The sequence below is a fragment of the Aquila chrysaetos genome, chromosome 1, assembly GCF_900496995.4.
Source record: "Aquila chrysaetos chrysaetos chromosome 1, bAquChr1.4, whole genome shotgun sequence".
In the NCBI taxonomy this organism is placed as follows: domain Eukaryota; kingdom Metazoa; phylum Chordata; class Aves; order Accipitriformes; family Accipitridae; genus Aquila; species Aquila chrysaetos.
In genome coordinates this window covers 13,936,625-13,964,305 of record NC_044004.1, presented here as the reverse complement: position 1 = coordinate 13,964,305, position 27,681 = coordinate 13,936,625, and the positions used below count along the sequence as shown (strand labels likewise).

At 40.1% G+C, this 27,681-nt stretch overlaps 1 protein-coding gene across 7 annotated transcripts in view; it reads left to right on the top strand.

Annotated features, from left to right (window-relative positions):
- Nucleotides 1–27,681, top strand: part of STK32B (serine/threonine kinase 32B) — a 183,051-nt gene that overhangs the window by 112,818 nt on the left and 42,552 nt on the right. For 6 of the 7 annotated variants that reach the window (XR_003925229.1, XR_003925214.1, XR_003925218.1 and 3 more), the window contains 2 exons: nucleotides 5,718–5,755; nucleotides 15,224–15,313. Coding sequence is in view for 3 of the 7 variants with exons in the window: in XM_030026967.1 (XP_029882827.1) it covers nucleotides 5,718–5,755; nucleotides 15,224–15,313 (128 nt within the window). In the remaining 4 variants the exon portion in view is untranslated. The remainder of the gene's footprint in view (nucleotides 1–5,717; nucleotides 5,756–15,223; nucleotides 15,314–27,681) is intronic. The other variant, XM_030026988.1, reaches the window with a different exon arrangement.

The window sequence follows — 27,681 nt, the reverse complement described above, 5'->3', positions numbered from 1 at the left end:
CCTTAATCTATTTGTTCTTTACTCTCAGGGTATTTTTTTGTTTAGCCTTCCCCAGATATTTTCTTTTTTGACTGTTTTCTTTCAGATGCTATGAAATCAGGTAAGCCTAAGGATCTACTTTTGTTTTAAATTACAGCATAACACCTTTTTTTCAATATTTTTCTGTAACCTACTTCGAATTAGTTATCAATGCGAAGTGGCAGTCAATGAACCAGCCATTACTTTTTTTCCTTGAGAAAACTAGGCAATTCATGGTTGACTTCACCAACCACACAACTTTCATTTCTAGATCAATGTTTCAAGTCCAGTCAATATAAGTAGAGATCAAAAGTTACAATGTCCTTGTTGCTAATTTGTAGCAGAACACATGAAACTTTTTTGGAGATTGTTCTGGATTTCAAGCTTTAGAGCAAAGGGCATCATCACCTGTTTTTCAGTCTTCTTTTCTATGACTATTTGATCTACATAAAGGACACAAAAGTGTGACCTCTGGCAGGTTATTTATGGTCATTAATCCTGATGACTAATTCAGATTCTCCCCTTCTGATATATATATATATACTTTATGTCTGTTCATTTTATCTGGCACTGGCAATAAAGTCACCTAGTTTTGCTCACTCTTACTGAGATTTCTTAGAGTCCTCTTCAGGTGAAATAATCTTCATTCTTTTACCACTTCACATAGCTAATAAATATTGTGTTACACCTCTCCAGTGCTGAACTGCAGAATATTTCAATTTTAACCTCCTTTCATGCTGAAGATAAGCTATTTATTCCCACTATTTTCTTCATCAGCATTTAAGCCCCATGACAGAATTTAACATGTGGAAGCTCTGACTAGCTTCCAGCTGCAATGGACTATACCAAAGACTCACTAAATTCCACATATACTGTCTTCTCCCAGGTCTCTTCAACCTTTCATGAACTTCCTTGTAGCCAAAAGGAGGGGGAATAAGAACGACAGACTTTGAACTTGGATACGTTATTTTTCATAGACTCACAGACTAATTCAGGCTGAAAGGGACATCCAGAGGCCTCTAGTCTAATACCCTGCCCAAAGCAGGGTCAGCCTTCAGATCAGACCAGGTTGCTTGGGGTTTATCCTGTCAGGTCTTGAAAACCTCCAAGGATGAAGACTGCATGACTTCTCCACTTCTTAGTTCAGAAATCTGCTTCTACCCCACTTAGTAACACCAGAAGGCCACACTGATGGAAGTGGTCATTAAACCTGCACATACTTGAACCTAAGTCCTTTATAATCATTGTGAGCCTTTCCAGGGAGTTCAGGGGACTCTGACTGGCATATGCAGTGAACATGAGTTGAGCCACACTCGTGGTTTTCATCCATGCAGAGGGAATATCTTCAAGCATTGGATGCCCACTCAGCCTAGATACTATAGAAGGTACAAGTAGATTATTAATCATTCTTTCCTGCTTGGAAATTATACGCAGCACATTCTTACTGTACTTTCATCCTTCAGGGAGCTTTAGTTTGACATTTGTAGCTAGGGCAATTGAAGAAAGCTAGAAATAGTTTCACAGGCAATATCAACAAGTGGCAATTAAACTGCGATTTGTCCCATTTTTTTCTCATTTGTCCACACCTCTTGAGTTTCTTGGACCAGCAGTTATATTAGTTATGTCTGGTCCTGCCACTGAGCAAAGACTTTGAAGGTTTCTCTACTCCCATTTCTATGTTGGTCTGATTTTTCTGTGTATAAAAAGAGTTGGAGTAGCACCGGTACCGACTGAGAAAGTTGTGTTTATGAAATCAGTGTCAAGGACACTGCCATAGCTCTGCTGGTCATTGCTTGGTGAACAGTTAGAAGGCAGCCCAAGGCTCTTTTGAATCCAAACTGTAAGTTTGTTCCCTGCAAAAGTCCTTCAGTTTCTCTTATGAGCTGGTTCAAGATACTTGGATTATGAAATGAGTGTTTCAATTCATTCTCTTAGCTAGGGATATGCATAACAGGAAAACTCTGTTAAGGTGATGAATTTGACACCCTGTTGTTTGAACATGCTTGCTAAGGGGAAAAATGTTTTCTGAAATATTGATGTGTAGTCAAAACAGAATTTCACATGCTTAACATGTTTGAATTTAAACTGCTTAACTAAAGAGTTTTTATCTTTTAAACCCACCTTCCTATATAAATAGTGCCTTTACTGTTTAAATGAATTTAAATAGAGTATTTATTTAAAGGAGTTAGCTGTCATTTGTGTAACAGATGCCAGAAGGCCTCCATTCTGAATATATCCAGTAACTTTAATTGCAATGCTCCTCGACCTGCCAAGTCTTCCCCTTGACTGTGTTGAACCTTCCCTGTCCTGTACCTAGCAGGCAGTGGTCAGTGCAAGGGCAGAGCAGTGGCCTTGCTCCTCTGCAGTCTTTGGAGATTTCATCAAGCTGCGTCCGGAGAGGAGAACTTTTAGTGCCACACTGTAAACTGGGGACAACCACATGACAGAGTGCTGCTGGGAGGCATGCTCTTCTCAGTGACCCTGCGCTTTGCTTTCTCACTTGCTGTGTGCATCTATGCATCACGTGCTTCTCCAGGCATGTGATCCCACAACAGCAGAATCTTAAGAAACTTGTTCACCTTCTGGCTTAAGTTAGCCTATGAATTTTACTTGCTGTAAAAGCAGTTTAAAACAGACTGTTTTGAGATCTGAGGCATGGTTATGAGTCTATCAAGTTGCCTCAGGGACTGAGGGGTTGGGCTGCTCTGTGCAAGGCAATATAATCTGTTGTACCTCTCCCCAGCTACAGTCCTGCCCCTGAGCAAAATGAGCAGTCGGCAGAGCCCACAGGGAGGAAGATCCCTTAGGTAGGAAGGGCTTTATGGTCTGTGTGCATCTGTATCAAGTATCAGCCACTGCCTGAATTAGTCACAGAAAGATAAGCACAGATCTAATTTTACCACTCAACTTTCTGAACATTACAGATGCAACTGCATGAAGAATATATTTGATGATACATACAGCTGTCAAGTGGATTTGTCAATGTCTTTTCTGGTGGCAATAAAAATGTATAGTCTACTTAATGGTGCAATACCATAGCAGATATTCAGATTGTTTAAACCCATCTTTTTAAAAAAAAGACAGAAAAGACATAGCCTTGTAATGAGCAATCCCTGGGTGCTGCATTATTATACACATGGCAGTAGCTCATAAAGCTGAATTTCTCCTTTTGATCACTTTTATTCTCAGTGAAGTACTAGTGATTGTACCATTCCAATTCTTAATTTTTATTTCCTTAAACTGGGGAAAACAGTTTGAAGTGATGTTGAATGTATCACTGATTTTAGGAAGCCACAGAAAGGCCCTAATGTGCTTGGGTGTGACCCCCAATCTTTTTACCCACATGAGAATTGCAGAGTCAGACTGTGCTTGTTAAACTTTGTGAAGGCAAAGTTTTAAATATTTAATTCAACAGCCAAAACTATGACGTGCTTATTTCCATTGAAAGTCATTGCTTTATTTTCAAGTCATGGATCAACCACAAAGACTATTCAACATGAAATCATAATTTCAACTTTTATCAGAAACCAGTCATCAAAAACCAGAGACCATTACTACTACTGTAACAATCATTTTGTTACTAGCAAATATATTTGATACCAGCTGAACAGTAGCTATTCCAAAAACTGTCTCATCAATTGAGAGATTAGATATAACATTACATATAAAAATGTATAGAATATCCTATGATAATTCAACCAAAGAGAAGTTTTATAATATAAGAAAAGATATTTAATCCTACAGTTCACCTGTAACTCACAACTTCACCCATATGAAATCAGGGGAAGGAGAAGCTTTGATATGGTAAATGATATGACAAGTGACTACAGGGGAGAGGAAAGAGACAAGTCATAGTTTGGAGGTTTCTGGGTGACGGGCTCTAGAAGAGATTTCCCTTTATATTACACATATAACTAGAACTGCTGCTGAATCAGGCAATTATAGGTAGCCTGTAAGTTGTGCAGAAGAAATACAGTATTTCACACTGAAATATCGGTATAATTTTAAATTTCCATTCCAGATGGTAATTCATAGTGAGATCCTTTTCCTTGCACAGAGACGTATACATCCTACATTATTTCCAAATGTGCGGGGAATGATTCAAAGTAATTTCTTATTTATCCTACATTTCCCCAGCTGCTGCTACACAAATTGTAAACATAATCTTAGTGTACTTCACAATTTCGTATGATTCTCAGGAAGGGCTAGAAAGCGTGGAATTCAGAATACTAAACTGTAAGCTTCCTTCTTTTGTCAATAAAGGTGTGGAGTTTGGGTGATGACTGAGCTCATATCGTGCAAGCAATATACATATTATAATTGTTGTTGCTATCTTATTCCTGTATGATGTTTACTTCAGAAGTCATTCTCTAATTAAAAAAAAAAAAAAAAAAGTCTTCTGGTGTAACACATTATCCTTTTGCAACATTTCACCTTTTTCTTCATTCCATTTACGGGCACATTGGAAAAAACATCTTAGCGAAATCTAAATATGTATTAGTATGTATTTCAATCGGGATAGGATTTCCTGGGAAATTTTTAAATTGGAATAATCAAGCCATCCCTTGGCTGAAAGAAATTACACAGGTGGAAGTGTTTGGAGTTCATTTGCAGACTCATTCAACAGCTTATTTTGGCAGTTTACAGTGCCTTCTCTTTTGAGGTAAGTGAAAAATTCAGCCCAAGGGGCAAATGTTTTGCTTAAGGTGGACTGATGCATCTCCCACTCTGGCAATGCCACACCAAGAACACGGCTTTGAAACTGCATGAAGCACAAGCTGCCAGTGAAAAGGCAGTGCCACACAACACTGCCGCATCACGCTCACCAAGCCGCAGGGTGAGCCAAACCAGGGACCGATCCAGGCTGGCAAAGGGAAGAGATGAGTTTCCCCCAGAACAGGTCCGCACCATGAGCAATGATGCTGGACCAAGAAAGAGAGTAGGAATGCCCAACAGTGGTGGGGATAAAGCTGCGTCCATCCCTCCTGACAGCAGCATGAACGTAGGTCAACAGAAAATTATCCTGAAAGTGCAGCTCTCTAGAGCAATGTTCTTCCCTTGTGCCAAGAACGGCAGAGTTGAGCTGATGCTTCAGCACATCATCATCTTCGTCCTCCCTTATCCCCACTCCTTTCCCCAGCATAGTACCTACCATTACAGACAGCCAAGTGGGGATTTGGGAGCTGAAAAGAGAGCTGCTAGACTTACCCAATCATCATAAGATAGCTAGCAGGACTCTACAATATGTGAGTGATCATGCATGTGAGCATGGCAGATTAGTGGGGTCTGGCAGAAACGGTAGATCACCAATGTTTCCAATTAACTGATTTCTTGGGTCTGTCAAATGTGGAGTCCCTGAGGCAATCAGGCACCTACTAGATGCAAATCTTCCATCTCGTTGTTCCCGCTGCCATAAAGAATAAAGTACATAATCTTGAAAACTAAATCCATGTCAATGCTAACCATATGAAAACAAAACCACAAGAAATGGAAACATAGAGATCCTCTTTAGTATGCATGTTTTCTCAGGGCAGTAAAAAGATGTAGATAAAAATCATTTGCCTTTATCTATGATATGGTTTTCATTGGTTCTGTAATGACTTAAATGACTTAGCCCTCATACCCAGATGGGGAAAACTTTAAAATTGCAGGTTTTCTTTGGGTATGAAATGTAATGCATTCTGTTCCTTATTTTACAGGGACATCAAACCTGACAACATACTACTGGATGAGCATGGTAAGTGAATATTGACTGCTTTCTCTCAGATATCTCTAATTCTTGAGATCTCAGTGGCACGCTCATTACACGCTTTGTAAATCAGCCTCAGATGTTGGATTTCTACCTAAATCTGGACTTTCTCTACAGAGACCCTCTGTCCACCTTGTGGATTTTGTAATTTCCCCTTCTATTGCAAAAAAAATATGCTGATCTGACATTTGCAAGATGTCGTGGTTTAAGCCCAGTTGGCAGCTAAGCACCATGTGGCCACTCGCTCACTCCTCCCCAATGCGGTGGGGTGGGGAGGAGAATCAGAAGAAAAACATAAAACCTCATGGGTTGAGATAAGGACAGTTTAATAGGACAACACAAGGAGACAAGAAGTACTAATAACAATAATACTAATAATAGAATGTATAAAGTGAGTGATGCACAATGCAATTGCTCACCACCCAGAACCTGATGCTCAGCCTGTTCCCAAGCCACGATCCCTCCTCCCTCCGGCCAGCTCCCCCAGTTATACACTGAGCATGATGTCATATGGTATTAAATATCCCTTTGGCTGGTTCCGGTCAGCTGTCCTGGCTGTGCCCCCTCCCAGCTTCTTGTGAAAATTAACTCTATCCCAGCCAAACCCAGGACATAAGACCTGATGAAGAAGGAATTTCATATGAATTGAGATCACCAGGAACACCTAATAAAAAGAAGTTAATATTTTATTAACAGGATTACTGTGAATCACCATAGTCCCTTTTTAGGGGCCTACCAGTAGAACAGTACCAAACACTTACTTTCTCTTTGAAAACTTCTGAAGGGCTGAGACATTTCATATAACAAATTATTTTTTCTGTAGGTATCTGAAATTACTTTCCTAAATTTAGATACAAAATTTGGAAATTTGCCTCTAAGTCTGCAAAGTTTTTACTTCTCTACATGTAGTTCTAGCTTAAATAACATAAAAAAGGCTAGACAACATAATCAGCTTTGAACTTTCAGTACTATTTCCATGGTCTCAAACAATAAAAGGTGTGGTATGAAAAAAAAAGCAGCTGATTTCTTTAAACTTAAATTTTATACATATATGCTGTCTATGAAGTATTTTGCTAAAACCTCATGTACCTTTGTGCAACTATTCATAGGAAGAACACGAGAAAATACAGGTAAAGAAGGCATTAACCTTGTATCAGCACAGAAATATGTACAGGAGGAAATGGAAAAATGGAAATGGAAAAAGGAGATGTGTGTTTGCTACTGTGGGAAAGTCTTGTTGTGCTTTGTTCACCTCAGAAATTGATTAAAAGCAGTTAATCTTTGTGAAAATATAAACTTGAAATCATGCCAATGTTACCATTACCTTTCAAAATCCATTGCAGTGCTGCTGGGCATACAAGTTAAAGTTGATTAAAGAGGTAACATTGCAAACAGCTGGAGTTTGTCCCTGGGAATATGGAAGCCAACGAAGCTAAATAATGCTGGAGTTTTAAACCACCTAGAGCTTCAGGAATTTTATGTTTCAGACCCATAAGTGTTAATGTTCCCTAGATACTAGTATCAGCAAATAAGCATGAAATAGAAATCTCTTGTCTTTAAGTCCTGCATGAATTAAAGATGTCAAAGGCAACATGAAATGACTATGAGTGTGTTAAATCTCTGATTGACAGCCTTTGAAGTACGGTTGCCCTTATCTCTCCTTGCCCCTCATCAAGGCCAACTACTGCACAAAATCAGGCTCTTGCAAGAGCTCTCCTTTGGGGGCTCAAGTATTGCAGAGAAGCTTCATCAGAGTGAGTGATATGCTGCAAAATGAGGGGGGTTTTTGGTGATTATGAGCTGTTCAGCAACAAAATTATCTGTAGCCAGCTTGGAAATTTTGGGATGGATAGCCCCTTGTCTGCAAAGCAGCAGAATAATGCTCTCTCATAGCACACATGCAGACAAGTGGTGAAACAACCATGCTTCTCCACACTCGCAGATAGACCTTGGTCAGCAGAATTAATCAGCTCATGGATCCTTGGTTCACAGACTGTTATGTGGTTCGGGGATGTAATTCTCTCAACCTGGATGAAGGTCCACACACTTCAACTCACTAAATGAGGTGACATCAGTAGGACAGGTGTCTGTACTGTGCTTGTCACCACAGGCTTCTTTTACAGGTAACTGAAAGACGTAGGTGCGCTTTAGATCATCTGATCTATTTTGGATGTCTGCACCATACACCAATATCTATTTCTCTTTGGTGACTAATACTTAGAATTTTTGAGTAAAGATATAGCTATGCACCTTATAGACGTACGTTTTGCAAGATGAATGCTATCCTTGAAGTCCATAAAAGCTTTAAGTTGCAACATAGTAACAAAATTTTTATGGAATCATCAGATCTCACTTAACAGAAGAATGTGCTGAATATATGCAACAAATATGCTGGGCTGTAGAGGAAGCATAACAAATTCACCTAACATGAGTCAAACCAGGTGCACAGGAAGGAACTTTATTTTAGCCTGTGGCCTCTAAGATGGCACAACAGTTTCCTATACACTTGACTTTACCCCTAGGTCTTCCTTACAGTTCATTAAACAAACTGCTTACACACAGTATTATGGAATTGGATATGCACAACATTTAGGACTGAGAGTTTGTCTCAGTGAGTTAGATTTCTCTGACCTCACTGAAGAAACCTATTTTGGCTGAAGACAAAGTGTAGTGTTACGCCATTCACATTGCCTTACATCTTCAAGCAATTAAACTGACTGACTTTCATAACATATACCAAGATTACAGATATTTCTGCTCATTAAAACTAGTTTCACTACAATTTATCTGTATGGCTTAGGTAACAGACCTCAGGAATACAGAAGTAGTGAAAACAGGAGATTTTTCTTAACCCATAAAAATGTTCAATCTAATTCACAAAGAAAAAAACCACAAAAATGTATACAATATATTCAAAATCATTCTGGCAGAGGAAGCCTGAATTTTCCCATATACTTTTCAGCAAAGCCACATCTCAACACTGCTGAGCACAGGTGCTGATGCATCAGTGGAAATAAATGTTTAATGATCATGAGAAGCATAATGCTACATGAGAATGGGGTAATCAGCTGCTTAAAATAGTGTTCAGTCCCTACCAGAAGATGATTGCCTGGTCTCCTGGAGAGATTCTTCATCCCATAGAGGAGTCTCCTCTGAGGAGACAAAGTAGGAATGGTTTCAGGGTTCACTCTCTGAACCGGAATCAGACTCTCTAAGGAAATCAATGCTGTCCATAAAACTCTTTTGTTGTGTTTCCCTCTTACCTTTCCCAGAAAGCTCTTCCTCTTATGACTAACACTAATCTCTAAATTCAGTAGCAGTGCTCTGTTCTGCTAACATGCATCTGAAACAGAATTATACTAGTGATAGCTGAAGGGACTACCTGATGGTTCAGGAGAGCTATTATTATTGTACTGCACAGAGAAAAGCATTATAGAATTCTCTTAATAACAGTATTCTGCTTCCTCTACTATTCCTGTCGTTTTAATGGTTTAGAACAATATAACTGAAGTGATGGCATTTAGAACTGAAAGCTGGCAAGTCTGGTCATGTTGTATTTTTTTTCTGAAATATCAAAGAAATTAAAAATGTCTTTAAATCTTCCCATGATCTATTAGCTATGATCTCTGAAGAGATGTCAAATGCCTAAAATGCAGAAAAACAAGCAGTGGCAACCAGATTAGTACATTGCCTTTTTTCAGAGATGATAACATTATTTCTATAGCTATTCAGTAGCTCCATTGATATTAACATTTCTGGTCATTCTGCAGAAATTATAAGGCTCTACTTTGGCATCCAGGTTTTGCATTGTGCAGAGTGACCACACCATTATTACACTCTACAGGAAATTTGCAAGGGTTTGATTTCCTCTCAGGCAAGTTTTTCAGGACATCATTTCATAAGACCCAGCAAGGCCCCTGCTTGATTTACTGAGGAGGAACTCCCTGCTGGCTCAGACCCAAGACCTTGGCCAGTATTCTGTCACAACCAGTGGCAAGAACAGATACTACTCATGGAGTGTGCCCTTTGCCACTTGGTCATCAAATGCTTCAGTGCTTCCTATCACCCACAATTTTTGTATTAGGATATTAGAGTATCTCTGTAGATTCCCTTTAGAATATGGATGAATCTTTGTTAGTGAGTTTGTCTACTGCCTTTCTGAAGCTGCTGCTGATACTGGCCTCTACAACCTCCTGGAGTAACAAGTTGTAGAAGTTCACCATCCTTCATGAAAGAAAAGTGTTTTCTTTTATGTGTTTTGAAACATTCTTATTTCAAAAAAACATTTTCTACTTCTAGAATTGCAGGATTAGGTGAATAATAGCTTACAGTCACAATCTTCATGAAATTCAAAAACTCCTTCAGCACTCTCTTGTTAGCTGAAGAGCCTCAGTCTTTTAAATTTCTCCTTATAAGGCACTGCTCCGGTCCTTTTGCCCCTCTCTCTTGCTAGTGTTACAGATATGCAGGCTTTCAGTTTCAGAGCAGAAGAGCAACCAGTTTGGATCAAAGACCCATCTAGCTGAGTTTCATATCTCAAAGAGTCTCCAAAAAGTGAATGACAGAGCAGGATATAAAATGAGACAAGTTTTTGTGATACTTCCCCCACATACTCACCCAACCTCCAGCCTTTCGTGACTGAGGCATTTCCAGAGCTGGGTATGGTTTCCACACATTTAATAACTTTCAGTGGCCATTTCCACTGTCTTTTGTGGTGCTTCCTTGAGTGGAGGGAACTTTTAGCAACCTTAACATCTTGTGGCAAAGCAGTCCTTAGCTTAAACACCAGTTATGTGAAGACTTACTACCTGTTTGTTCTTTTTGAAGGTACTACCTTCAATACTAATTGCACTGAATGTTTCCTACTACTCATCTTGGAACTGTTGCCTGGTAGTTCTCTGTACTGAAATCACAGACCTAATATTTCACTCAGACTTAACAGGACTAATTATATTTTATTAGGTTTTGGGAGGTTTTTAGACTGGATTTTTGCATATGTTAGTGATAATTTTACTCAGTAATCATTTCTCTTATGAGATAGCAAGGCATATTTAAGCTGGCATTCATGTGTGCCTTATTATATATGATGATATTGTTTTATGATCATCAAAGCTTTCCTTAAAACTCTATCTCCTTGAGAATCTCAGCTCTTATTTGAAAACTAACAGCAAAATTGAAAGATGCAGCCAATGAGCAATCTTGGTCTTAAAACCAGAAGTAGGATGAAAAAAACCACCCATAAATTCAGTATTTGAACCCCAATATTAACTTCTGAACAACAGAACTGCCAACATCATTACTATGTGGTGATGTCTGGGAGGCATAAAGTCTCCACTAAAGATGTACCTGGTGTGTCTGCACTAGGGCTGGTCCTTATCATACCCACAGACAATTTTCAGGGACTGTATCTCATTTAACCCTCTGATGTTGATGAACAAGATGAATGTTCTCAGCATAATTCATCTACCTGAAGCTATCTTCAATTTGAAAATAAATTTGAAACTTTTACATGCCTACATGGCCATTAAACAGCCTGCCCTTTTGAAAGGCACAGCCTCACTGAACCCATCTATAGCAGTACAATAAGGTTTCTAACAATCTCGCTGATGATAAGTGGCAGACTGCCAAGTCATGCCAAGTTCACGTGGATACGAGCTTATGCTCTTGCACGTAGTACAGATGAACCGAGAGAGAGGCTTTTTAAATTGTTCATAGGGCTTGACCTTCTGAGGGCAAACCAGATCTGAATTTGCTCCAAAATGTTACTGTGTTGAGATTTGCCATCAGCCCTGATGCACACTGATTCAGTGGCATTAACTCCAGTCTGGTATTTCTCCTCTCTGCCCTCACAATCACTCCTTTCGTTTCAGACTCTGAGAAATTCAATGAGGTTTGAAGTCATGTATTTTCTTCTGCTAAATGTTAGTCAGCCAGCTTCAGCCACCTTTCAGGACTTGTTTTAACTGTCATAATGATTTGTTGAAAAATTAAATAATAGTCCAAACAAAGATCATTTGCTGTTTACCTCAGATACTAGGATTTCAGGCCATGTGGAAAAGTGAGGCATAAAAGCCACACAGCTCTTCTGAAGTACATGCATAACGCTTCTCAAAGTCATACACTGTGCTGTAGGTATTAACTTACAAATTTTCTGTGTTAAAGCCTTAACTGGAAGCTGATTGGATGAATGCAATTTTTGAAACAATTTCCACTGAGATACTTTCTGCTTGCAATGTACGTGTTGGCATATATGCGAAATCTGTGCAGTCTAGGATGATTTGAAAAAGCCACTCTGCAGAGAGCAAGAGGAATGTGGTCATTTGCCTTTTCTTCCCTTTTCTCCACCGTCATCTTATCGTATGGGGTGATGCAGCCATGGGGATTAAGCAACGTGTTTTTTCCCTGTGATACTTCAATTTAGTTAGGTACTGCTGAATCTGTTGTGCACTGTTCTGCTTCACAGCTCTTAAAAGCTAAACCCAAGTGGCACTGACGTACTGCTTAGCTCAGTATTGTACCTGACACCTGAGAAGGGAGCCAGGGTACAGACTCGGTTCTGACATTTAGTTGTTCATAATAATATCCAGAAAGGGAGGCCAAGTACAAGGTGTGAAGCTCAGATGGGAAAAAGTTCCCATGAATTTTGGAAACACTATGAAGCAGCTAGTATCCCAGCATATTTGCTGCAACAATAGCAACAGTTCCTTTTCCTATATGCAAGAGTTGCAGTAAAAAGATGTCTTAGAGGCTGATTAGAAAGACTTCTATAGAGAATAGGGGTATAACTGTCTCTTGAAATATTCACACCAGGAATGAAAAACTTAAAAAAAAACCCAAACAAAACAAGCCACTAGGCTTAGAAGAGTTGAAAGTATTCAGCAGTGTGCACAGGCAGGTAGACATCCCTCCAGCCCTCCTCTGCTGCCGACAGGCACGGGGGTTCACTCCCCACCTGACTCAATCCCGGACACAGCCTCTCTCCATGCCCCCAGCTCCCACCAGCTCCCTGCAGCAGCACAGCCATCCGCCTCCCTACGGGATACCTTGCTTTCCCTCCAGAGCTGGTTAGCAGCCCTCTAAGCAACAGGCAAAGGCTGCCTGCAGGCAGCCCATGGGCCATGGCGGGGGCCTGTGATGGGGAAGAGCAAACGTGGAGTTTTTCCAGCGGTACAGACATGGATCTGCTGTGCCCTGCTACATGTGCAGGAGCTGCCCGTTGCAGCAGGATGCTATGCAGAGCCTAGCTTCCCAACCCATCCCTTACCTTGCAGAAAGGCATTTTTAACAAAACACATCAACCAGTGTATACACAACACTTCATGTATGCTATTTTGGGTTTGTTAAATGAAAAAATATCTAATAAAAGGGATAGAAAACAATGCACTGCAGGAAAGGCAATTTTCATTGCACATCAACTGTTCAGATCAGTCTGAATGGATATTATGCGATAGGTGTTTTGCAACAGGTTATCATGCTGGCACTCTAATAGGGAGCATCACTTACAATGCTGTAATTTAAGTGACAGAACTTTATATTTATCTGTCAAAAAAAGAGAAAGTATTAGTCTGCTGAGATCCTTGCAGCTTTTCATTCTACAGTGTACATGGAATTGCTTAAAACTACTGCCATGATGTGACTGTATGTAGTTCAATTATCATTTTCAAGAAGCCTTTTGCCATGGTACTTTATTATTGCAGAACTAAACTGCAAACATGTTATGCTCCAGCCACCAGGAAGGAGGAATACTGCCTTGAAAGCTGATGGCAGGCTGGGTTGTAAACACTAATTCTTCTTATGCCAGCCTAACATCTCCCACCCCTCATAAAGTGATCGCTTTCATCTGCTCACAGTTTTTATCTGCTGTGTGCAGATGTCTTCCTGGGCTGGGTGACTTAGGAAGAAACTGTCGATAAAATGTAAGCAGTTTTTTTGAGAAAAATGCAGAATGCATGCAAACCATTTCATTGAAAACTTCTACAGTGTCTCCCATTTGGAGAAAAAGCTTTAAGTTTAGCAGTGGGATGTGCCTTCTTCCTTCTTCCCTTCAAAACCAGCTCAGATCTGGCCAAATTAGGGGCCTCAGAGAATTTCAGTTCACATGCATAGCTGCAGACCTGTTAGAGGTTGGCAGATAAATTTCCTGTGGACTTTGAGCTGGATCTAGGTTAGACTGTCAGAGCAGCATAATCTTTTGTTGAGACTGCTGTTCCTCCATCAGGCACCACGGTAACGTTCAACATCAGTCATTTGTTACACTCTTTTCATCTTTGGCAGCAAACATGATAACAGCGTCCCTCGCTTAATAACTGCATTGTGCCCAAAGCCTGCTCCATTCTGCGGACTGAATGAGGTTGAGATCTTGATCAAAAAAAAAAAAAAAAAAAAAAAAAAAGAATCACAGGAACCTGTCACTCAAGACTCTAGTGCAACACTTGATGTATTAATCCTCATCTGAGTGCAGGGCTAAGCCAGGGAAAGGAGTACCTTTCCCTATACTCTGTCCTCCACAATGGCATTGCCAGATGTAATCACAGCAAGAATAATATCTGCATCACTTCACAATACAAAACTAGTCCTTAAGCAGAGATGCAAAACCTAACAGCAGACTTATCAAATTAAAAGTCTGCAGTTTTTCAGGCTGGATTTATATTCAGTTTACCTCCCTATTGGCAAGCCAGGATTAACAACTATTGCTTCACTGTGGTGGAGCAATTTAACCTATGCTCATTGTAAACTACCCCAGGAAAAAAGCAATGACAGCAGGTTTGGGCCATCCAGCCTGATTAGTTCAGTTTAAATCAGCTGTCTGGCTGGTCAGGCAGCAAGTCCCCAGGCTGACTTCTGTCACTTATCTTTCATCTTGCAACCCGCTGTCAAATGAGTAATCATTTGGGACCTGCTGCTGTTACATACAGACTCTTCTGCTACTGTGGATTTAATTTTCTAGTTATTGTACGATAAAGATACCCTTTTTCTTCTCGACTCCCTTTTTGCCCTGAGAAGACTCAGAAAAAGCCAGGCTGATGGTAACCTGAAGTGGATGAGATAGCAGACAGGTGTCACAAGTACCTGAGATTGTGAGGGATGGCTCTAGCTGGAGATAAGGAGAGGGAGATTTCATGCATAGCTTCATATGCTACTCCTGCATGTTACTGCTCTGAGAAGACAGTTACTGTCCTTAATGTTCATGGCAGGAAAAGGTTCAGGGATGACCACCAAAAAAAGTCCAGCACTGTGAGCAGATAGTGGATGCAGCCACACAAGAAAAGTATTCCATCGCTTTGCTGCCAATATGATTTTTCTAGTTATGAGTAACATTTAATAGTAAGTTTCTATGAATTGTTATGAATCCTTCCAATTTAATTTCTTTCCATTATCACTTAAATGTTAAACAAAGGGAGGAATATTTTTATTATGTGCTATTTTAACTCCTGTTTTTACTTTGTGTAATTGCAGGACATGTTCATATCACTGATTTTAACATAGCAACCATAGTGAAAGGCTCAGAAAAAGCTTCTTCTATGGCTGGCACAAAACCCTATATGGGTAAGTTTTCAAGACCATTTAAAAAATTTAAGAAAAGTTACACATTAAGGTTGACTAATGGTATATTGAAAGGATTTTAAGTTGTAAAAGCATACAATAAATGTGATCAACTTCTTTTTTTGACAGTTTATATGTCTTAGCAATGGAAAACATTGGAGATGGAGGGATTGGGCGGGATTTTGGTCTCTACACTGCTTCTAGTCAGGTTCTGTTTGGTTTTGTGAAGCAAATTCAAGAGAATTTAAATTGTGTTACTTCCTGCAACCGCCCACATCTGGAGACAAGAATACATGATTATATTTGCACCACTGTGGCTGTGATCTAGCAGAGAACATGTAATGTCAATTTAAAGGTATTTAAGCGCATCCTTAATTGCTTTGCTATGCCAAGTTCCTCAAAAATGTGTCTGTTTAAAACTATAGAGTTCTATGTAACTAACCACTTAAATGCTTGCCCTGTGGCTTTTAGGGGCATTTTATGTTTTAGTTAAGTATTTCTAATTGCATACATAGATTGAAGGCTGGGAGAGCAAAATTCAGTTCACCTGTCCTCATGTGTGTAAAAGTTAAGTATCTTGGCTAAGTTAATAATTCAAACTTCCCCTAGAGCTGAAAGACGGAAGGCATCTCCTGAAGGTCATTTGTCCCACCAATGTTAGGCTATAGCTCCATGACTAAGAACATGCATGGTTTGTCTTATTTGTGGCTTCCTACACATCTGCTGTTTTAATTCTGTCTATATACGGAATTGTCGTTGCCTGAAGAGATGACTAGCTTAAGACAAAACATACTTGGGTTCTGGAAACCATACTAAGAGATACGTGTGTCTCCAAGAGACTTTCTCTAGCAGACATGCTCAGAACACATCTAACACAGTGGTAAAATATTGGCAAACGATCATATTCTGAAAATGTTATTGGGGGAACCAAAGGCCACTGTGTTACCACACTTCTGCATATTAACACAGGAGTAAAAGCATGTGCCAGAGAAATAGGAATGAACACATTTTTCAGAGCACAAAGAGCACCGTAGCAACCTGCACGTGAAGCAGGCAGGCATCTGCAGGGTGCTTCCATACCAGCTATGAGACTATGTCAGAGCAGTCCCAGGCACTGGAGCAGGGTCCTATTTTCAGATATGATGTGATTTTGTCATGAATCAACAGTTAGCAGGGGCTGCGGTCTATTGCCCCTGAGCAGCTTGTGCAATACTGTCCCATTTTGGCAGTTAATAGGATACAATAGCATGTGTCTGGCCACACTGTGCCGCTTGGGCTCAGGACCAGTGCACCTACCTGACGCTGGTTAGCTTACTCTTATAAATGTGCTCAAAACAGACCAAGAAACCTTTTATGTAGTCCTGACTCATGCATTTAAGTTATGCAGAGGAATGAGGTTTTAGATTAAAATTTTCTCAGCATTTTGTATCGGTTAGCTTTAGCTGGGTGTCTAGTTCAGTGTCTCTACTTCGATGAGATGGCCAACACTGCATGGGCATGGAATATAGAGCATTAGGAGATCTAGTCTGCGTACGGAGCTTCCCCTCGGGGCTGGTACCCCAGTGTTTGATATTGCACCACAGGTTCCCTATTCACTGTGGTGAAAAGAGAGGGGAAGGGATGCTGCAACCTCACTTACACCAACAGCTTTAGTTTAAAAAGAACTTGCTTGAGCATTTTTGCCAATATGTGGTACATTTATTTATGAAAAAAAAACAACAAACAACAACCACAAACCAACAAAAACTCAGGAAAAAAGCATTCTTTTGTCTACAAGTAATTTGGCCTCTCCTCAACACATACAGACAAATAGCTGTAGAACTGACATGTGAAACTAATTGCATTCACAGAAGTGCCCTTCTGAAATGTTAAATGACTGAAATGTTAAAAGATTCCAACATTTTTTTATATGGTAGTTTTGCATTTCTTTGAGAAGCTTATTTCTCAGAGCTCACACATTCTGCTTAAATAGCTACTTCGAATCTTCTAGTAGCCATTGTCATTAGATGTGCAAATTCTTATTACACAGATTATTCAAAAAAACCCTTGAAGAACAGCCATTTTGCAGGAGCTCAAACAAGTTCAGAATAGACATTTTCCATATTTAATTGTGATGATGACAGCAGACACACCAATAGAGTCTTTTCTGACATTTAATTTGGGAGTCAATTAAATAACTGTTTTGATGGCCTTACATTTTTAATCTTGAAGCAGTTGCACAGTTATTACATTAGAAAGCATAATTATTATGAAAGCAGAAAAAAGCTGAATACTTGCTTAGGGGAGAGTTAACTTTTAGCATTTGTCTGTCATAGTCTGAATGTGTGTAATGAAGAGATTATCTGGCAGCTAATGATCAGAAGCAGATTAGTTAAAACAGCTCTATAAAAATGTACGTGAGTATTCTTCAAATATTTTGCTGAGAGTTAACAGGAAACTTAGTGTCCTTTGGAGCATCTTTCAGACCATCTGCACACATTGATGGACCACCACCTTCTTCGTTCATTAGTGGTCTCTATTGGCAGGCTTTTCTCACAGGAAAAAAACTAGCTTTTAACAACAGAAAGCACAAAAATCTGTAGCAATTGTTAAAAGTACCGTGATTTGGTATTTTAAGGTTAAAATTATGAAAAATGGCCCCGTCATTTTGGAATTCCAACCATCCTTCCCCACAAGGAGGAGTAACTTGTTCTTTGTGTAGCTGACATTTGCCAAGAAATGGTACAAGGAAGGAAATGCTGAGATTCATCTTAGAAAACATCTATTTATTCTTCATCTAATGCAGAAATGCTAAAGTCCAGTCCACCCCGCTTAAACTCACTTATGTCCCTTTCCACGGTATTCTCCATTTGCTAGAAAATGCTGAAGTCCTTGTATTTAGTAGGAAGATACTAATCGCCAGGATAGATTATGTCCTTTTATAGCCTTATTGTTTTGTAATCGCTCCTCAGCTTAACATCATGGCAAATAATTTCTCTACCCTAAGTCTGGAGTGCCATAGACATCTGAGACTTCTTGCCTTCCCAGGGAGCTAAATGAGCTCTTAGAGGGGTCCTGTGAGAGCCCAAGCTGACCCGCAGAAGGAGGTAAACTATAGACCTGGAGCAGGGGGAAGATGGGAGATGGGGACAAGAATTTACCTTTGCATGCTAATGAACTGTTGCCTTGGTTCACCTCAGCTCATGGAGCTGTCCTGCCCCTGAAGCCTCCTCCCCACACATCAGGTCTCCCTCATATCCAACAATCTCACAAGAAGAAGAAGAAACAGTACAAGAAAAATGCTCTTTCCCTTTATGAAAAGACTACGGACCATCCACCAGCTTACTTTCTCTCCAGTGCGCTTTCTCACCTCTTGGAAATGCAAAAATACTGCAAAAGCCACAAGCACTGTCTTTGCTACTCAGAAAGAGTCAAAAGAGTCATCCTTGCATTTATTTGGAGCTGTAAGAAGGCAGGAAAGCTTTTAGAGCTGTAAAAATCCTCTGTTTCAGGTGAAAAGTGATGGGTGAGGATTCTCTGTGGCACAGCTTGTGTAGCAAAGCTTCAGCAAACCTCAAATATTAAGTTTGACAGATATGGCCAGACACTCATAGGTGCTGCTTTTTCTTCTAAGATTTCACTTCCTTTCCTCTTTTATTTTACACATTTAATTTTATGAAGAATCATAACTTTAGTGAAATGCTACAAAGACTTTTCAGTTGCAGTGCTCAAATTAAGAAGGTTTTGGGGTTGTTCCTGATAGTTATTTAAGTCCGTGTGATTTCTGTCTTTATGGCTATATTGAAGCCTTTCCATGTGGCTTCACCTAAGCCATTTAGACAGTGAGACAAAAAGAACTGGGAAGGTTGGATTTACGGTTGGTAATAAGTTTTCATTACCAGGAATTTAAACCACACTTTAACAAGACAAAATCACCTTGAGCAAGGTACTTGCTGAGCACCAGAACCAAGGAAACTTAGTGGTTCCTGTAAGACATGCCTTACGCTATGCTGGTTTTCATGATGGTGAAGGTATGTGATAAGATGAAAGCTTTCTCCCCCTCTTGGAGGTTTACAAAGGCTTACTCCCAGGTGGATCCTGTTATGTTTATTCAGATACGAAGGCTCCCTCCAGCCTTTCCCTTAATAGAGATACTTACAGGATTTCTCACTTCTTCCTATGGCCAATTTCAGGAAATAAACAGAAAAATGTTTTTTCTAAAGCTTTCATTCCTATTTGAAATCTGATTGAAATAGGCTGAGAAATTGCTGGGGAGCAATTTGCTCACATGCAGCATGACTGCATAAAACTGGTATCCAGGAAAAAACGCTGTGAATTGATACTGTGTTGTAAAAACGCACTAGCTGTTCTGATTAAGATACCTATCTTGCAATGCTAAACATGGTGTGAGTCAGCTCCCACAGCCTTTGCTTAATCCCACTTCACATTAGCCTTTTTGCCCCTAAGTCATTCTCAGCCAGAAATTTTCCCTGCCTATTTCCCTACTTATTAAATGGTTATGCAGAATGCAATGTATCTGAACCTGAACGTTTCTTCAGAAACCCTGGTAATTTCTCTGCGTTCCCCCTTCCCAGCTGATTCATTCAGACAAGTGAAATACCTGCCACACATAGGCAACAAAAACGTGGACAACAGTGAATCTGAAAGGAACGAGGCCAACAGCCTGGTGACAAAAGCTACTTCCAGCTGCTTCTGCAGTTTTACTTCTCAAAGCCATTGGCCTGAAATACTGAAGCGAAATCAACTTTTTAGCGTTCGGTGTTCTTCAGAGTTTCTCTTGTACTGTTCAGACGGCTGCAGCTGTGAAATACAGTGTGTGCCTGAGGCTGGTTTAGGGAACTTGTGTGTCACCCATGCCTGACTTTATCATTACAAATTCACTGCTCAAACTTTCTGCAGCACCTGTGATTGAGGGTGTTGTCAAAGGCTTTATTGTAGGAATAGCCCTTTGAATACTCATAGGTTTTCAGGCTGTCATCCTATGCCGGCAAGGAATGCAAAATGTCCTTTGAGACCCAGCCGACTTTTGGCAGGCATGCCTGCTGCCAACAAACGAACAGGAGCACTTGTGGGGGAGCCCCCTCGGCTCTGCACTGGGATGTGGACCAGGAAAGGCAGCGCGGGGCAGGACAGGGTCCCTGGCCGCAGCCTGTGCCTGGGATATTCAGCTGTGGCTCTTTCATCCTGCAGAAGGCTATTCAATAGGCCTTTTGTGTTTAAAGAAAGCGTGCCTTTGCCTGGCTGGAAGCACCTGTGTAAGTGTTTGTCATTTTCAACACTGTTCCATCTTTATGAGTGAAAAAAAGAGATGTTTCTTATATCAGCCCCTCATACAGGCTGCAAGAAATATGCTTGTCAGAGAATGTGCTCTGTGCTGGGCACCCATTTGCAGTAATGGCCCTGTCCCCCTGCAACAGGTTGGTCAGCTACTAAACAAAATGTTAAATACTAAAATATAGCTAGAAAACATTACAGATGTTGCCTTTTGTTTATTCCTCATTCTGGCATAATTTAGATGTATTTGAGTCCTATGGCACGTGCTTTTTACTCACTGAAATGTTTCCTTTTTGAACGATCAATTTCTATACATCTGTATATTATTTGTGAGTGTTGCAAAGACTTTCCATTCACAGGTTATAAATTTGGGGGGTTTAGGGTTTGTTTGGGTATTTTTTCTATTTCTTGTGGTAGGAGGGTTAGGGGAGTTAGGTAGAGGCTTCGTGGTTTTCTTCAGCAGAGGCTGAAGCTATCTAAATAATGCATCGTGACTTTACTTCAAATCAAACCAATAAAATACATTTTACGATATCAATACACCTGAGAAAAATCCAAAGCCAATAAAATCAGCTGTAAATTACATGAAATGTTTCAGCTACCCCCTTCCTATCCTACAGGCTTGTTATCTCAGATTTTCACAGCTGCTTTCATAGGTTGCTGTCGCGGTGAAGAATGGCTGTACGCCTGTGATTACCAGAGGAGTGTGGATTTACAGAGGTCCACTGAACTTCTAAAATGTATGAGTCATCCATATTTATTAATTAATACTGTGTGGGAATACTATTGGAGTCAGAGGAAAGCTAGTGGATGTCCCAATATCAACCTACAGGCAAAGTAAAAATATCCTGTAGGGTTAAATTTGTTCCTGAGGTAGTTACAATATGGCAGGGGCAAATTTGGAGTTGGGTTTTCAAAGGTGTTCAACCTTGGTTTTCCTTGCACTCATACTAAACAATGCTCTGAAATTAAGTAGTGTTTTGCAGCTCGTTGCTTGTTGCAACTTGTTGCTTTTTGAGTGCAGTTAAGGCAGTGTTTAGTTTTTTAAAAATCCCACCCTTTTCCTACCGAGGGTTTGACTGCCCATCTACAGAGTTTCACTGGTGATGTCGCTACTTGCCCTTTTGATCCCAGGGAAATATCACGATGCCAGGATGAGCTGGGAGGCTTGTGTTTGTTCTGATAAGCAAGAACCGAGTGTGGACGTGTGAGGCTTTGAGGTGCTGAAATAAATACTCACCGTACTGAGGGGGTTTTCAGCTTGCACTAGGAGCACTGCGTCTAAGGGGATTAAGCACTGAGCTGTGAGTGGGTATTCAGGTTTTGGTTCTGCTCTGACATTAGTAAGTAGGCTCCCAAGCAGCTGAAAAACCTCAGGAGATCAGGCAAGAAGTTACTGTCTCCAGCTGCTTTTCACCTCTCTGTGCTTTCTGACCTGCTACCATCCTTTGAGATCTTCCAGCAAAACTGCTAATATAATCATTTCTTTGACTATTTCAGTCAAAAAAAACGCACACTGAGTTCAAGTGGTAGTTTGGTTTGGGCTTTTGTTTGTTTGTTTGTTTTGAACCTGCCTGAAAGGGCCTGATCTGATGTGGAGCTCTGCAGGCAGACCTGAGGGGAAGAGACCTCCAGCCGTGGTGGCAGACGGGGCAGCAAGCAGGGACTTCCAGCAACCCAGCCGGGCGTTTCTGCCCCCTCGATAACTCCCCTTCTTCGGTCAAGCCACGCAACTCCCCCACGTTTTTGCATGCATAAACTGATGCAAAGACATTTGCTAACCTGGTAGGAGTATGTGAGGCAAGAGTACGTAATAGTCCTTCTGATGTGTCAGGTACACAGTCTGTCCTGTGAATCCCTGGTTATCCAGACCAGTTAATTTCAGCACAGGGGGAGAACGGCTGCTGTCCATACACTGGGCCAATCTTCCAAATAGTAAATGGATATTTTTGGACACAATCCCTTCAACAACTTGCTAAAAAAACTGGCATTGCAGCCACTGTGAGCTTTTGCATGGAGTAAGGAAGGTACTTCTGTATAATTTCATATTTAGTAGCAGGAGACCATGACATGTTCATTGCTGCTGGGCTTTCTTTCAATGGGGCTAGCAACTTGAGGTTGTTTCTCTGAGGTTGATCCAGATGTTCAACCAGTAAGAGCTTCTCTGTGCAAACGCAAGAGCAAGAAGTGGGTTCTGTTCAGTGGTTGAGTAATTCAAAGGGTTTTATGAGGACAGCACTCTAAGTAAGGGCAGGAGAGGTTGTATAGCCATATGGCTAACTAATAAATTGTTCTAAATGTAGTATCTGTGTTCAGGTAATGGTAGCTAAAATATTTACTTTGATTGAATAATTGCATTAAATATGAATATTAAAACTACTGAGGTGTATAATGTGAATAACGGTACAAAATCAGTTACACTTCTGTAAAAAGTCTGGACCCCACACTAGAAAATTGCTGGCCCAGCGTGGTCAGGCTTTAAGCAGCACTTTGCCTTATACAACAGAATTTAGCAGTTGGCTATTCTCAAGCTCTGAGTCAGAAAGCTGTCCGTTATAATTTAGACCCTTTCAGCACATGAGAAAGTAAACACTAGGAGGTAAATTGATAGGTTACCAAGTCCATGTTTATTTTCAGGAAGAGGGAAGTTGTTTTCTTCAATTTTGCTCTTAAAACAGCTTCTACTCTAAATAGAAGATCACTTGTCATCACTGTAGTTTGATTTCTGTTTTCTATTTAAACCATGACCTAGAAGAATTACTGACCTCTGAATTTACTTTTCAGAGGAAAGTGAAAATTAATGTTTTCTCATCACAATGCTGAGAAAGCAATTAATATGTCACTGAACTGTCTCAGTCCAAGGTTCTTGGAATATTATTTCAAAAATCAAGTTCATTTTGTATTCAACTCAATCTGTCAGCCATTAAGCGTGATTCAGCAAGGTGAAAATATGAATGTGTTACATACCTCAAGTCATTCACACGTTTAAAATTTGGAAAGTTCTAAGCTTTTAACAGCTTATCCTGTGCTAGTCAATCAAAATATTGTCTATGCTGTGTGCATTGTATATATGTGTATATATCCATTTATATATATATATTTTTTATTTGCAAGATCAGGGACTAATATGAGGAAGGAGAATGATATCTGGCAGCATGGTATCATGCTGAACCTCAGTTAATGACACTGGAATCTATTTTCTTATCTATGAAATCTCAGGCATTACAGTAAAACCTGTGCCACTGAGGTATGTTTTACTATGATGATTACGGCAGAGTGTATTGCTTTGCAACCTCTGCCATACACCACAAACCTCTGATTCCCCTTACTGACACATAGGGTCTCTGCTGAGATGCAAATAGACTACAGAGAGCTCTAGCTAGCCAACTAGATGACTAATGTCAGGCTTTTCATTCTTGAGAAATGTTTCAGGCATGCCCACCCAAACTTGATCATTCAAAAAAATTGAGGCCAAACCACTATGGTTTTATTTTTTATTTTATTTTCAGTTTGTCATGTTAATAACACTGGCACAGGGCATTTTGTAGGAATTAATGACCAGGTCTCATTGGCAACATTTAGCTATGCATGGACAATCAGCTGCTTACAGCTAATTGTTCTTGCAAAACTCATTTGTAAGTTATTGCTTAAATATACTGATTTGTTAGTATGTAGTAAAGGCCACTCAAAGAAGGGTCTAATGCATTCATCTCACTTCACTTTCCTTCTCACACCAATTTTACAAAGTTTCAAAGCAGCCTATGGAAGTCAGCGATGCTTCAAAGTAAGTATTAGCTCTGTAAGCTTCTTAATCAACACTTGGCAGTCTCCCGGGTAGTGGTAGGCAAGTACACCAGGCGCTCTTTGATTAGCTTCTTGCTAAGGAAGTGAAACTTAAATCAGTTCATCAGAAAAGAAATGACACATTGTGCTATTTAGGACTCATATCAGAGCGACTCCAAGCTCTTCATCTTATGATTTAGTCTGATGAATTATCTTTATGATTAAACCAGTATGCTCCATCAAAAATAATAACAGCTATTCTTTGTGCCAACCATTCCAAGCAAGAGACCTCAAATTGGCTATTTTATCATGGACAGCATTTTCAAACTCACCGTTGGGCACCAAATTAAAATGGCCTGAATTTCAGAGACCTGGAGCACTTACAGTTTAACTATGGAGTCAAGAGATACCTATGAATACTCAGCAGATTTTTAGAAACCCTACTTAAAAGCATTTTTTCCTATGTACATAATGCTGGTTTACAGTAGGAAAAAATAGTGAAAATCGGGTTCAGTGTTGTTTGCACTTACATTGATATTCTCTTTTATTTCAAGCTCATGAATCATATTGTTAGATACTGGTAATCTTCCACAAATGGCGTACGTATTTACCAACCAGTTAAGTAAAATTTCAGTTTTGTAGTTTATTTTTTTTACAGATCTTTAGGGAAATATGCATACAATATGAGATGCATCTTCTATGTCATTTACACTGTAGATCATCTGACTGTTATGGCAATTGCAGTGAGTAGTTATATATATGAATTGATTTGTCAGGAATTACTCTCTATTTCACATAATTATTAGCTCCAAGTATGGCTAAACCCACAGAACAGGAGTATGGATATCCCAGTAAGCCACTGCTTCTGAGATGGATGCAGACCCACCAGATTTGCTTTCATGTTCAATTTTTTGTTAGCTGTTCTCCAGTATGGTTTTATTTTAAAGAGAAATAACCATTTATTTACTTCCTACAGCCTGCAATGATATGGTATTGCTAGAAAAATACAGTACAAAAGCATCAAAAGGTAGAGCTCTGAAAAAGATTTATTTTAAATTATTAGTTGGAAAAAAAACCCATTAACTTGAAATACGTATTAGGGACAATCAAGGAATGCACTGAAGCACACTTAATGCAGCACAAAGGTGGGTTCATTTTATGTCATCTTTCAAGAATGCAAAACAGATAAACAGTCAAAGCATGAAAATGCATTATTAAGAGAAAAATATAGATGTAGAAAAGAAAAAAGCAATCAGAGGATTTTTAGCAAGGCAAGTTGCTGAAGTTAAATAAGTGCATTTACTCATTATCACTCAAGAGACAGAAACATTCCTGATTTTATTGCTTGCCCTGTTAAAATTAGCACAGATGTCCCAGCTTGGAATGGCATTAATTTTGAAATGCTGTCTTTGTAATTACCAATGCCTTGCATGAAAGGTGTCGGATCACGCTTCTGCCACACATGAAGAGTAATTCCCCAAACCAAAAGACTACATTGCTTCTGAGGTCCAGAATTTCAAAAGTCCCTAGTACTTTGGGTGACAGGTTTTCCAGGTGTCTGAGGGGAGGTGAAGAGCCCATGAAGTTCATGATGACTGCCAAGGCTGTAAAGGTCCCATTGACACTTCTGGCCTTAGACCCCTTCATCACCCCACTCAGATGCGCTGTGAGAAAGTGGTTGCTTGAGCTTCACTAGCATGGCAGGATTGTTGGTGATTCATGTTAGCCGGGGCCTCAGGAGTCTCTAGTCCAACCTCCTGCTCAAAGCAGGGTGAGCAGCGAGGCTGGACCAGGTTGCCGCTGTTGAAGGCACTCTTATGGGCAGCTCTAGTAAAGCAGTTCTCCATCATGTCAAAGGTGTTTGTTCATGGGGAGCTGTGAGGACCTGTAAGACCTACCATTTGCATCACTTCTCCACTTGTCTTTGAATTCACTCTTGCTGCTAGACTTGCTATTACTTGATTTAGCTTCACTATTTAAAAGCTGTGCTTCCACCATGCAAACTTCTACTGCCTTCCCTCTAACTGGATGTGATCGTAACTACAGCCCTTGGCCAAAAGAATCTGCAGGATCAGACCCAGAATTAAAACCACATATTTTCCTGAAAAGCCTTTGTTCAGTAGAAATTGCTTGAGGAAAAGATCTGAAACTCTTGTTCTTACATGCACTTTCTCACTTTTGTTCACATGAATGAACTTTTGCAGGCAGAATCCTTGAATTTAGGTAGATGCAGGGGCATAAAAGATGTATGTATTCTTCTCCTCTTAAATCTGTTATGGTAAGAGAGGATGTGTGCAGAAAGAGTGCACACAGCAGAGCTGCTGCCCTTGCTCCAAGCTGGCAAGCTCAAATCTTGTCATCCTTTGGAAGAACCTACCCATAGCAGACTGCAGAACTGCTCTCCAAGCTGAGCCTGAGATGAAATTCAAATTTTAAAAGATTACAGATAGTCTATTTCAATAACAATCCTAAAGAAAATCGATGTAGAATTTTAACTTCCCTTTCAGATTTTTTATTTGCTTTTATCCAGCTGGTTTGTACTCTGAATTAGTTCTCCTGACATAGTTATTTCTTACAGCAGAACCTAATGTTCTGTTCTGTATTTCACAGCTCTAGCTCTTCAGAGCTTGGCTAACCTCATCACTTGGAGGATCTGTTGTCTTTGTGTAAAATGACGCTATGTTTCTGGATGAGCAGGCAAACTCCAGAAGTCTGCCATACAGCCTGGAGGCCTTTGTTTGCACCTAACATCTCAGGTCAAAAAGGCTTTTAGACACATTAAGCACAAGCTTAGTGTGAGATTGGTGTTTAACAGCCTTGCCAAACTGGGGAAAGGTCTTTTGGCTTCAGCAGGATTGAGATTTCACCCAGAGAAAAAACTTGTACATAGGATACTGTAAATCATATTGCACTTTCTGTCAGTCCCCCCCTCATCTTGCGAAGCAGGTGCCTACAACCGCTTCACTGGAGCTGACTGAATGCAGAGAGGCAGTCCAGCTGGACTGCAAATCAAACTGCTACGGCAAGGGAAAAGGGGCTATCTGCTTTAAAAACTAGGAGCCTAACTGCCCATTTTCTGACCTAAGGATGCCATCAGCTTAAGGTGAGAAAACAGAGCTTCAAAACACCAGGGCCAGTCAGCAAAAGAAAGCATTTTCTGCTGATCTGCTTAATGTGGCATGAGTTGACCTTGAAGCTTTTAGAACAAGAATATAAAATAAAAGTAGCTAACTCAGTCACTGAATTAGCAGAACAGCTGCACCATTCTGGCAATGTTGTAGGTTGCATCAATAAAGTACTGTCATCTCTACCTC